Source organism: Cornus florida, unplaced genomic scaffold (assembly GCF_030987335.1).
Source record: "Cornus florida cultivar Cherokee Brave unplaced genomic scaffold, ASM3098733v1 CherokeeBrave_3.0.0_Hap2_Chr03, whole genome shotgun sequence".
Classification (NCBI taxonomy): Eukaryota; Viridiplantae; Streptophyta; class Magnoliopsida; order Cornales; family Cornaceae; genus Cornus; species Cornus florida.
In genome coordinates, this window is record NW_026775573.1 from 14362902 (window position 1) to 14374730 (window position 11829).

An 11829-nucleotide genomic window follows, 5' to 3' on the forward strand; every position below is an offset into this window, starting at 1 on the left:
CAAAAAAAATAATAATAATTGATAAGGGACAAATAATTCATTCCACCTGTTGTAATGGCTGACAGTGAATGGAGATGCGCACTACCGGAATATTCTAGAATTTCTCGGCTGGAGAAATTCTAGGGCAGCCTACTAGGGTTCAATGACTCACCCATTTGTCAAAATTTTCAAGGACTTCAATGAAATTTTAACTAGTATAAACTAGAGTATGCCGAAATTTTCAGCCTATTGGACGAAATTGAAAGACGAACTTTAATACGAATATGAAAACAAGGGAAGAAGAGTATGTATGTGAATCTGCAGCCTTAGGGATGATGAATTCTCATAGAAGATAGAAATCTGTTTCATGGCTAAGTGTGGCATTTACAAATAGAGCCTACCCTTGAACATTTCTTTGCAGCAGCTTGTCAGCAGCCAACTTAGGACGGACGCACCTTAACTGTAAGAAAAAAATGGAAAAGGACAAAAAATAAATAAATAAACAATATTGAATATCTACTATAAAATTAATACAAAAGAAGTGCAATGAAAACCACCTCTATTCTTCGAAAAAAAACAGAAACAATAGTGGTGACTTTAAGCGGAAGGGTGTGAATGAAAAGAGGGAGCTGAAGGCTCTCCACCTGGTAGATACACTCCACAATAAGATACGATTACTTATAAAATAAAAATAGAACTCCCAACCTCTTCATCTGTCTACTACTTCTGTTCCGGGCTGTATGATTGATTCAGCCCAGCCTTCTCATGATGGCAGGTTGTCTTTAAGATCTCATCTGAATCAGGAAATGCACGGTCCAGTTGGGTTGCAAATTCTTAACAAGTTAGAGAATCTGAAAGTGTAGTCCGGGAGCTAGTCTTTTGACGGGTCAGCTTTCAGAACGTATTGCGGGTGGTTTTGGCTTTGTTTGGATGGTTTGATGGTAATGGTTGTGGATTGTAATTCAATTCAGATTTACTATCAAGGTGGAGTCTTCCAGAAGAAGTAATGTTGGGTGGTATATCACAGCAATAGGAGAAAACAGTGTTTATAACCAAAGGCTATAACCTAGTGTAACTTCCTTGCATTCCAAAATAGAAGGTAGAGGCTTCTATTTTGAGTGTGTTTATTCCAAGCTAAAATAAAATAAAAACAGCAGTTATATGTGCAGGGGTTACCAAAACGAGTTGGTCTGAATTGGGTGATGTTGGGTGACTTCAATGATCTCTTACATGTAGGGGGAAAATTAGGTGGTAGAACTCGTGCGGCTTGGACTTTGGCTAGCTTAAAAAGATTGGTGGATGATTGCGGTCTTGTGGATTTGCGTTATGAAAGATATTTAATACACTTGGTCTAACAATAGGGATGGTTATGCAAATGTGAATTTATAAAGTATTGAGTTGCAGCAAATTTTAGTTGATGGTTCAGATTATAGCGCTTTGTTATCGCTAATAGAGTCAACAGTTCGGGGCAAAACAACAATTTCATTTTGATGCTCGTTGGTTAAGTGAGAATAATTTTGGTGAGATTTGTCAAGAATGCATAGGGACCACCAATTTATGGCTCTGTCCAATCTCAGTTGAAGAAGGAAATTAAAATTTGTAAGGAGAATATTAAACAATGGTGTATGAGCAGAGAATGTAATTGTGGAAAAAGGATTAAGGAATTGGAGGAGAAACTACAGGCACTAAAGGAATCATCAACAGGTTTCATGATATCAGATTATGTTTTATTGGAAAGTCAACAGCTTAAGGCGTGGCAGGATGAGTAACTCTATTGGAAGCAAAAGACTCGTGACGGCGTCAAAGGAATGAGATTGCGGGTATGGAGGATTCTAGTGGGACTGGTGCGATGACATGGGAAGTGTAAGGTCTATAGCAAAGAATTATTTAATAATCTATTTACATCTAGAGAAGATGATGGGTTTGATGAGTTTTGGAATTTCATTCTGTCAAAAAATGTCTGAATCTGCAAATAGAGAACTCAAAGTAGCAGTCGAAGCAATGGGTCCTTTCAAGGCACTAGGCCCGGATGGGTTTCCCTGGTTTTCTATAAGACGCATTGGGAAATGATTAAGGATGATTTACTCTGAGGATTTAATAGTTTCCTTAGATCAGGTAATCTTCTTAAAAGTATTAATCTTGCAAATATAGTCTTGACTCCTAAGGTAAAATCTCCTATCTCATTATGTAAAGTTATGTATAAGATTTTTTCAAAGGTTTTGGCAAATAGACTTCTTTTTAATCTGACATCGATCAGCTTTTGTGCCAGGTAGGCTTATGCGCAACAACATCATGATCGCGAACGAGATTCTCCATTACTTGAAATTAAAACCCTCAGTCTTCTTTAGTGGTAACACGGCTGCAACTCTAAGAGATTCTCTGCATTCTTTGTTACGGTTGTCCTCTTTGAAAGTGTGGATAGTCAAAGCTTGTTTTATTCCACATTAGCTGATAATCTGTACAAATCCACTGTGAATATATTTTCTTTTTTTTTCAAATTTGTACATGACAGTTAATTATCTTCATATTTTTGTTACAAATATACATGCCTGATATGAAGTGTGTAATGCCTTCTCATTTATCATCTGTTTCGTTTTCTTTCTCGACTCAACCACAACTAAAAGCATCAAGTACCCAGACCTTTCTTATGTCCAAACAATCACACAGGCACATGTATGAAAAGAGGCTCAATAGATGATGGGAGACTTAACTGCAGCTCATGAATTCGAGTATCAGTAACATGCCAAACGTTTTTAAAGATGAAAACAGGCTTTCAAAAGATAAATTTTACCACCAAAAAAAAAAAGGCAGAGATCGAAGGTATTTTATTAGCCTGCAACTCATTCCATGTTTATGGCCATGAAAATACTAGCTACCAAGTCCATCAGATACCAAGGCCACTGCGGTTGCATTTCATAATTAACTTCAGATGATAACAAGATACTTACTTAGGCAGCCGTTTTCAGCTTAGGAGCTGCAACATTTGAGTAAACAGGGTGAAGCACATGGCCTTCCTTGGGCTCAACATGCACCCACTTGCGACCACTCAACTTGTGGCGTTCAAATTTGACACAGCCTTCTTTTAGAGCATACAGGGTGTGATCTTTTCCGATACCAACATAATCGCCTGGATGGAAACGGGTGCCTCTTTGACGAACAATGATATTCCCAGGAATTACTCTCTGCGTGATGAACAGAAATCACAACAATAAATAAGGTTCAATAGCCAATATATGATAACATCGGATTTTTTCTTCTCCCTTTATTTTCTGCTTCTTTTTGCAACTAAAGCAACATCACCTCACCTCTCCACCAAACTTCTTCACCCCAAGACTCTTGGGATTCGAGTCTCGCCCATTCTTTGTGGACCCTGCTGTCTTTTTCGTAGCCCATCGCCTGAACATCAGACTCAATCCTCCTCCAGATACATCTAAATTAAGTATAATGGAAACATTGTTAGACCAAGCAAACCAATAATCCCGTCATACAACAAGTACCGTTCTAAATAAAAATAAGAAAATCATACCATTAGCAGTGCTGTAGACAGGAGTCTTTGTAACCAGCTCATTGAGATTCAATCTTCTACATAGTGAGGTTGCAACATTCATCTTGTTTTTCTAAATCAAAAGAGAGAACCTGACACACATTCCGCAACTCAACAATAAACGCTTTGACTAATATTAAATCGAAGAATCTTTAGTTGTGATTTTTTATAACTCAGAGTGGACTAGCCAGCCAGTTCACTTGCTTCCAATTTAAGACTATTTTGGAATCATAATGTTGATTTTAATATGATCTTTTGTAAATCTTAGCACTTTGTGTAAATTATGTAGAACACTACATCTGTACTATGCCCAATCTACTACTCTCCTTTCATCCTTGATTGATGAGTATAAGAAGCTATCAATTTGCTATGTTATTATTATTATTTTTTTCTTCTAAAGCAACAAGAAATAACAAATCTAAAAGCCCTTCAGAAAACTTTCATTAATTTAATCATCCGTGTAAAGTTTTTTTGTATATCTTCCTTTGAAATGCCACTTGGCACTGCATGAGATAGATAGGACAAAAAATTGAAATGCATATAGAAGAAGAGATATGGAAAGCGATAAGGAAAGCGTGTGCCCCCTTACTCATTAATTGAGATAAGCAAAGAAATACATACATAACCAAATATGTTCTTGTTCTTTCACTCTCCCTCTTGTTTTTAATATTTTTTCAAACTGCAAGAAATATGGATTCCTTTAAAGTTCTTCATGTCTCCTCCACAATGCTAGGGAATATAGAAATGATGCAAAAATGACTGCAAAACCTTTTCTGGTTCGACGAGAACAATTGAAAAAAGTTCTAAATTGTCCCATATCAAATAAGAAATTGTGTTCTTCCTGCAGAGGAAATCAAGTGAAGTACTCCAGATACAAAGTATGAAAAGGTACCTATAACTTCCTCTTTCTTGCTCTCTCTTGATGTTTCTTTTCACTAAAATTTCTGTCTATATTCAAGTTAAAAAGAAGTAATATTCTTGGTATAACTCATGGTTAAAAATTATATGAATTTATAGACTAGGATGGACTTATCAATACCTAAAACAAGTACATATGAGTTGCCTTAACACCAAAGCATATCATATATTTCAGATTTTGGTATGATATATTAGTGACAAACTAAGAAGCACGGACACTCCAAAATGGGCGAAGAATCCGTGTCCGACACGTGTCGGACACGGACACGCGTCGGACACGCCCCGACACGTGTCGGACACGCCAAAAAATGTGTCTGGAATTTTTTTATTTTTTTTATTTTCGGACACGGCTTGGACACGGCTCGGACACGGCTCGGACACGGCTTGGACACGGCTCAGACAGCTCGGACACGGCTCGGACACGGCTCAGACACGGCTCGGACACACTTTTCTGGATTTTTTTTTTTTTTTTTTAAATTTTTAATGCTGATATGTTAATTTTTTTTTTTGTACTACCCTAAAGATGGTGATATATATATATACTAACCTAAAGATGCCACAATTCGCCGTGTCCGTGTCCTAAAGATGCTGATATATATATATACTAACATATCAGTGATATATATATATATATTCCAACCTAAACATATCAGTGTTTTTTTTTTTTAAATTATTAATGCTGATATATATATATATTTATACATATATACTATTCGCCGTGTCCGTGTCCTAATTTTTTTGGATTTGCCGTGTCGCTGTGTCCGTGTCGTGTCGTATCCGTGTCCCGTATCCGTGTCCATGCTTCTTAGGTGACAAACAACATCTATTTTTATTCTTTTTGGTGGCCAATCCATGGAAAGACCAAACTCAACAAAGCCTTATCCCAAATTATTTGATGTTTGTTACATGAATCAGGTTTTGCCATGAGCAGACCATATTTCAAATTGAACCACGTTGAAATGAAACAGTTAATCCTAGATTAAGGTTTTCATTAAAATCCAACAGCAATCATGTAATGAGATAATTATATGACATCAACTAGATCATTCCTACTTCAAGTCTATTTTACCAATAGGCTTGTGGCCTAGCGGTACAACGCCCCTACTTCCCAAAAGGAGGTCAGAGGTTCGAACCTCAATGGAGGCTATTTGTACGAGTACCAACTAGAAAAAAAAAAAAAAAAAAAAAAAAAAAAAGTCTATTTTCAGGAAAGCTGCATCCAATGCATTAAGGAGTCAATCTCCATAAATTTGTAGAAGCTGCAGCAATATGATAAAAGTTACTGGGCTTTCCAAAACAATTTACCAGCTACACTATGACCTTCTTGGGCATTCAGAATAACAGCAATCACACTAGATAAAAGGGGCTCCTACATGTTTCAAGGAGGTTTAGAAATGGTTTCAAAATGTGGCTCTCATCGAATCCGGAAATTCAAAACAACAGCTATCACAGAGGTAACATTATATAAAAGAGGGATGTCTTATAGCATCAAGGTGATTATATATCTCCCCAGGGACCCACAAATTAGAATCAACAAAAAGCACCTAAGAAACATATTATCAAATATGTACTGTGTGTTCATAACATCCAGAGAGGGTAAAGATTAGTCAACAAAATTAAGAACTTGAATCCAGTAGTCATATGAAGTAGTTGCATTTCTCTCTATACACATATTAAAAAACTTGCTCTTGTAGTAACTTCAAAAACATATAACTTTCAATTAATAGCTCCAAGCTGGTGAGTTTCAACAATATCAATTTTGCAGTTTTAGTGTCTGTTGTTGATGAAATGAAGATATATATATATATCAGAAATGTGAGATTGTAATTCGTAAGAAGAGATGAATACAAGCGACACAATAAACATAGATAAAAAATCACAGAATATCAAGTATGAGAGTGGGAAGAAGAGGAGAGAGGAAGAGAGAGAAAAGAAACCTACCTTGTGGAGTCGCAGGAAAACACTTGGTAGTAGACGCCGGAGAACGTTAGTAGTAAACGCTCGAGACTGGAGAGACAAATCGCCGTTGCAAAGGGCAAGGATTTGGGAACTTTGGAGCTAGGGCAAAGTCTGTTCGGGCCAGTTTGGTTATGAAAGGAAAGGAAAATAAAAAATTAAAAAAAAAAAAAAAAGTCATGGACGGAAATGTTATTTTGTGTTTGGTACATATTTAAAGGAAAAGAAGGAAATAGAGGGATACAAAATATTGTTGGGTGAATTTTGTTGTTCTTTTTTTTTAGGCTGAATTTTGTTCCTTTTTTTTTTTTTAAAAAAAAAAAAAAGGAGGAAATGAAAAGAAGGGCTATAAAGTTTATTAAAAAAAATTCTAATACCCATTTTACCACCCATTTTGCTTCATTCTTGGTAAATATATATATATATATATATATATATATATATATATATATATATATATATATATATATATCTAGTAGTAAATTTATTAAATAATATTATTTAATTTTTTTTTTCAAATATGATTATTATCATTTATTTTCTTTTACTTTATTAATCAATAAAACACTATCCATCTTCAACACTATCTTCTCATTTCTTTTCTTAATTTTTTTTTCTCTTAACTAATGTTGCCATCCATTTCTTTTCTTTTTTATTGTACCAAACCACATCGGGCAAAATCTGTTAGAAGACCCTATTAAAATATTACATTTGATGTCCTACTTTCTAATTAAAAAAATTATAGAATATATACCCTGCTATGAATAAATACTATGTTGTGTCTTATCTTTCATCCAATACTTTTAAGATGTGTAGTCGGAAGCTTGGACACACGCGTGTCGATATCCGACATGATACAGCACCCTTGGAGCAAGGGTTCAATCAAGTTATTTGTTCAATCCTTAAAGTGAAAGGTGTCCATATTTTGACATTATTCCACTTTTGCCTTTCCCACCGAGAAAACTCCGTTCTCCCCTCTTTACCCATACCAAACAAGATAAAATTACACTTGCCTTCCAAAAAAGAAAGGATAAAATTACACTTAAATTATCAGGTGAGATATGGAAGTTGGTCAGTAGCTATGGGTCATCCCAACAATCAACTTGACTGCCATTAGCCATTTTGGTTCTGTAGAAAAGGTTGGCCGCTTTCGACTTTAGAGATATACCCCCGTTGATTTGAGCGTAAAATACTTTTTTGTATTTTCTGATATTTGATTGTCGTAAAATATTTATGAAGAAAAAATATATTACAACCTAATAAAAATAATTTATTTATTAATTTTCAGTAAGTTATTTTAAACGTCTCACCCGATGAACTCGATCTATATACCTTTATCAAATATCAAAAAATAAAAGAAAATATTTTACCTAAAAAAAATAAAAATCGAGCCCAAATGATCAATAAACTCCATTCAAATCGCCAAAGCACACCTTCATGCTACGAAAATATGATACTACATCCCTGACCTGGACCTGCCCAGATTGCCTTTTTGGACCAAGTCCCGAGCCATGTACAAGTAAAGCCTCGCCCTAACCTCATGTCGTTGGAAATGGGCCTCCCTGCGTACTTGTATGAATAGTTGATATAATGGATACACAAAATTTTCAGACTTGAATGAAACTTCAACAAGTATAAACTAGTTTTATCCTTATTCGGTATCACGCCAAGCGTTTCACATGGAGAACGAGAACCCCACTATTGTGATGGACGAGCAGACAAAATTTTTGGCCTATCGGACGAAATTGAATATAACCAACTTTAATAAGAAAGATGAAAAACAGGGGAACCAAAGTATGTATCCCATATCTGCAGGATGAATTTCTCATAGAAGATAGAAATCTGGGAACAAATGTATTCACATCTGCAGGATGAAAGTCTCATAGAATATAGAAAACATTTACTAATAGAACCTAAACTTGAGCATTTCTTCGCAGCTTGTCAGCGGACAACTAAGGATCCCTCCTCACTGTAAGGAAGAAAAAAAAAATTAGAGTATACCATATTGAATACTTTGTCTACTATAAAACCAACACAAACGAAGTGCAATGAAAACATCTTAGAAAAAAAAAAGAAAAAGAAAAAGAAAAAGAAAAAGAAGGATAATGAAACCAAAGAGTTCGAACGAAATTGAGGGCCAAAGGCTCTCCTTCCATTAGGTTCAGTCAACTAGAAGATCTCATTACATTTATGAAAAATAATAATAATAAATAAATAAATAAATAAATAAACATCACCATAGTGAATTGCCTTTAAGACACACTCAACTAGTAATGTAAGGTTAATCATTCGAAGGCACAAAACCAATATTCATAAGCATCATAATGCATCACCATTTAGCTAGTAAAAGTCATAAAATAACCCTTTAACTAAAGTGCGGTAAATCATCACATAAACAGCAGGATGCAAATGCCTAAAAAGTTATAATGTGATCACCGGATGCAGGTTTACAGCATACTCGCCATATTACACCACATTATTTTAAGAACATGTCAATAACACAGACGAAGATATAGATACACAAAGTCACACCATTAAAAGTGGGGTTACACACATCAACATCCAAATACAATCATGGAAAATAACTTTTTATCTAATCATTATCTATGTAATCAGAGTTCATATAGAATTAAACATGTAAATGAGTTCGAAGTAATAGCATAAGAATACTGTGCACAATACTTTCGTATGATTAACTCTCAACATCTTCGATCTGTGTACTGCTTCTGTACATCTTCAAACCTAAGTCCAGCTTTGATAAATGGGTCTTCAAATGAACGGGAAATAAAAATCTGAGGAGCAGTTTACTCAGAATCTTAGGTGCTTTTGGAAACCAAGCAAATTCTTGACAAGTTTGAAAATCTGGAAGTGCAGGTTGGGTGCCAGTTTTTTGACGGGTCAGGATTCAGAGGGTAATGCGGGTCATTTGGCTTTGTTTGGATGGTTTGATGGGAACAAAAGGGTTGTGGATTGTAATTTATTTCAGATTACTATCAAGATGGAGTATTCCAGAAGAAAAAAAATTGTGTGGTATATGACGGCAGTTTATGCTACAGAGGAATTTCAGAAGTCTGGATGTTCTTAACTAGAAAAATTAGGTGGTAGAACTCGTGTGGCTTGGACTTTGGCCAGCTTTAAAAGATTGGTGGATGACTGTGGTCTTGTGGATTTGGGTTATAAAGGATATTCATAAACTTGGTCTAATAGCCGGAATGGTTGTGCAAATGTGAAAGAACGATTAGATCGGGGCTTGGGTACTGTGGAATGGATAGTGAAGTTAGAAAGTATAAGTTGCAGAATATTTTACTTGTTGGTTCCGATCATAGCGCTTAGTATTGCTAACAGAGTCTCAAACTGTTCGAAGAAAATGACAATTTTATTTTGACGTGTTGGTTAAATGACAATAATTTTTGGTGAGATAGTCAAGAATGCATGGGGAACTCCAATTTATGGCTCAGTCCAATTTCAGTTGGAGAAAATTAAATTTTGAAAGGAGAATATTAAACAATGGTGTATGAGCAGAGAATGTAATTCTGGAAAAAGGATGAAGGAATTGAAGGAGAAACTACAGGCACTAAAGGAATCATCTACAGGCTTCATGAGATCAGATTATATTTTATGGCAAAGTCAATTGCTTGAGGCGTGGCTGGATGAGGAACTATACTCGAAGCAGAAGTCTCGTATGGCTTGGTTGCAACATGGACATATGGGATTTTTTCACATGAAAACAGTCAAACAGTATTGAAAGAACGAAATCACAGGTTTGGAGGATTCTATAGCAGAGAAGTATTTTAACAATCTATTTACATCTAGAGCAGATGATGGGTTTGATGAGTTTTGAAATTTAGTTCCGCCAAACTTTTCTGAATACAACTAAGAAAAAAAAAAAAAACTTTTCTGAATATATAAATAGAGAACTGTTGAAAGATAGCAGTCGATGCTTTGGGTCCTTTCAAGGCACCAGGCCCGGACAGTTTTTCCCTGATTTTCTACTCTCAGTAGTTTCCTTACAAGTATTAATCATACAAATATAGTCTTGATTCCTAAGGTAAAATCTCCTACGAAGATGTGTCAGTACCGCCCAATTTCATTATGTAACTTTATGTATAAGATTTTCTCGAAGGTTTTGGCAAATAGACTTCAACCACTTGTTTCGAATCTGATTAGTGAGCATCAATCAGCTTTTGTGCCAGGTAGCCTTATACACAACAACATTATGATTGCGAATGATATTCTCCATTACTTTAAAAGCAGGGTAACGAAGGTTTTATGGCATTAAAACTAGATATGAGTAAGGCCTATGTCAAAGAATGATGAGTAAGAGAGACATAAATGCAGATTTGGGTCTCACTTAGCAACCTGCTTATTGGAAAGAGTAATGGAATCTTAAACTTATGGGTAGGGTTAAGCACTTTTTGTAGCAGTGTAGTCTTAACCGACTCCCAGTTCATGATTTAGGCTAAAGAGGTATTGTCGTGAAAAAAACATATGTGATTAGTGGCAAAAGTTCCGGATGTTGACAGATCGATATTAGAAGATTATTGCAGATCCACCGTGCCCAATCAGTTAAGTGGATTCGGAGAAAACCTCACACACCGCATCAAATTTACAATAACAATAACAACACCACCATCGAATGATGATGATGATGATGTTAACAACGATAATTATGATATTATCAATCATTCATTTGGGGATTAATAAGCATAAGATAGTCACTTTGTACAAGTAATGACTCTAAAAACTTGATTCTACAAGCTTGACTCCAGAAACATGACTCTGTAAACTTAAAAATCATCACATTGTTCAGCATATTCACAGCATGTGCCTGGATTGTTCATGAAAAACAATTGTAATAGCTACATAAATGTATCATGTGCTTAACAATTAATTGTTTGTTTATTCACATGCATAGTAACATACATGTACATATGTGTGTTACATTAATTTAATAATTGTTTATGGATTAAAACCTATAGGATTACTGACATGTATAATAAGCAATAAGACGTGTATTGCATTAGTTTATGTATTACATGATGCCCCTAAATTAAAATGTACTTAATTTAGAGCAATATGTAAAACCCTAGAGGATTACCTTGGAGGAAAATCGATGCAGCATAGGGTTGTGTCGGCGGCGGTTGGGCGCTGGTGGCGGTGGCGGTGGCGACGGCGACGGAGGTGGCTGTGACGGTGTCGGTGGCGTTGGCGATGGCAATGGCGGTGGCGTTGCCAGCGGCGGCGGTGACGGAGGCGGTTGCGATTAGGCGCTGGGAACGACGGCTGCTACTGCGGGCATCCATTTTTCGAAGTTATTCGAAGACTTGCTTTTACATTATTATTATTATTATTGTTATTATATATATGTGGACACACGTTTTTTTAGGTTTGCACGGCAATTTATAAAGACAATTATAACCTTAATTTTAAAA

The 11829-nt window shown here is 35.7% G+C and overlaps 1 protein-coding gene and 1 long non-coding RNA gene across 4 annotated transcripts; both read right to left on the minus strand.

Moving 5' to 3' along the window:
* Nucleotides 1–228: 228 nt before the first annotated feature.
* On the minus strand, nucleotides 229–6543 carry LOC132299603 (uncharacterized). 3 transcript variants are annotated; one of them, XM_059796331.1, is made up of 6 exons: nucleotides 6383–6543; nucleotides 4145–4202; nucleotides 3506–3615; nucleotides 3285–3409; nucleotides 2928–3161; nucleotides 229–439 (listed from the first exon to the last, which is right to left on the minus strand). In XM_059796331.1, exons 3-5 carry the CDS (start codon nucleotides 3585–3587, stop codon nucleotides 2928–2930), a joined length of 441 nt encoding a protein of 146 aa, XP_059652314.1. In that variant the 5' UTR covers nucleotides 3588–3615; nucleotides 4145–4202; nucleotides 6383–6543; the 3' UTR covers nucleotides 229–439. The 3 variants fall into 3 exon arrangements, with proteins under 3 accessions (XP_059652314.1, XP_059652312.1, XP_059652313.1); XM_059796329.1 differs by lacking the exon at nucleotides 4145–4202 and having other exon boundaries at nucleotides 6383–6542; XM_059796330.1 differs by lacking the exons at nucleotides 229–439; nucleotides 4145–4202 and having other exon boundaries at nucleotides 2652–3161.
* Nucleotides 6544–8142: 1599 nt separating this feature from the next.
* LOC132299605 (uncharacterized) lies at nucleotides 8143–11829 on the minus strand. The gene is made up of 2 exons (XR_009480149.1): nucleotides 11496–11829; nucleotides 8143–8366 (listed from the first exon to the last, which is right to left on the minus strand). It is a non-coding gene; the product is annotated as an uncharacterized LOC132299605 (long non-coding RNA).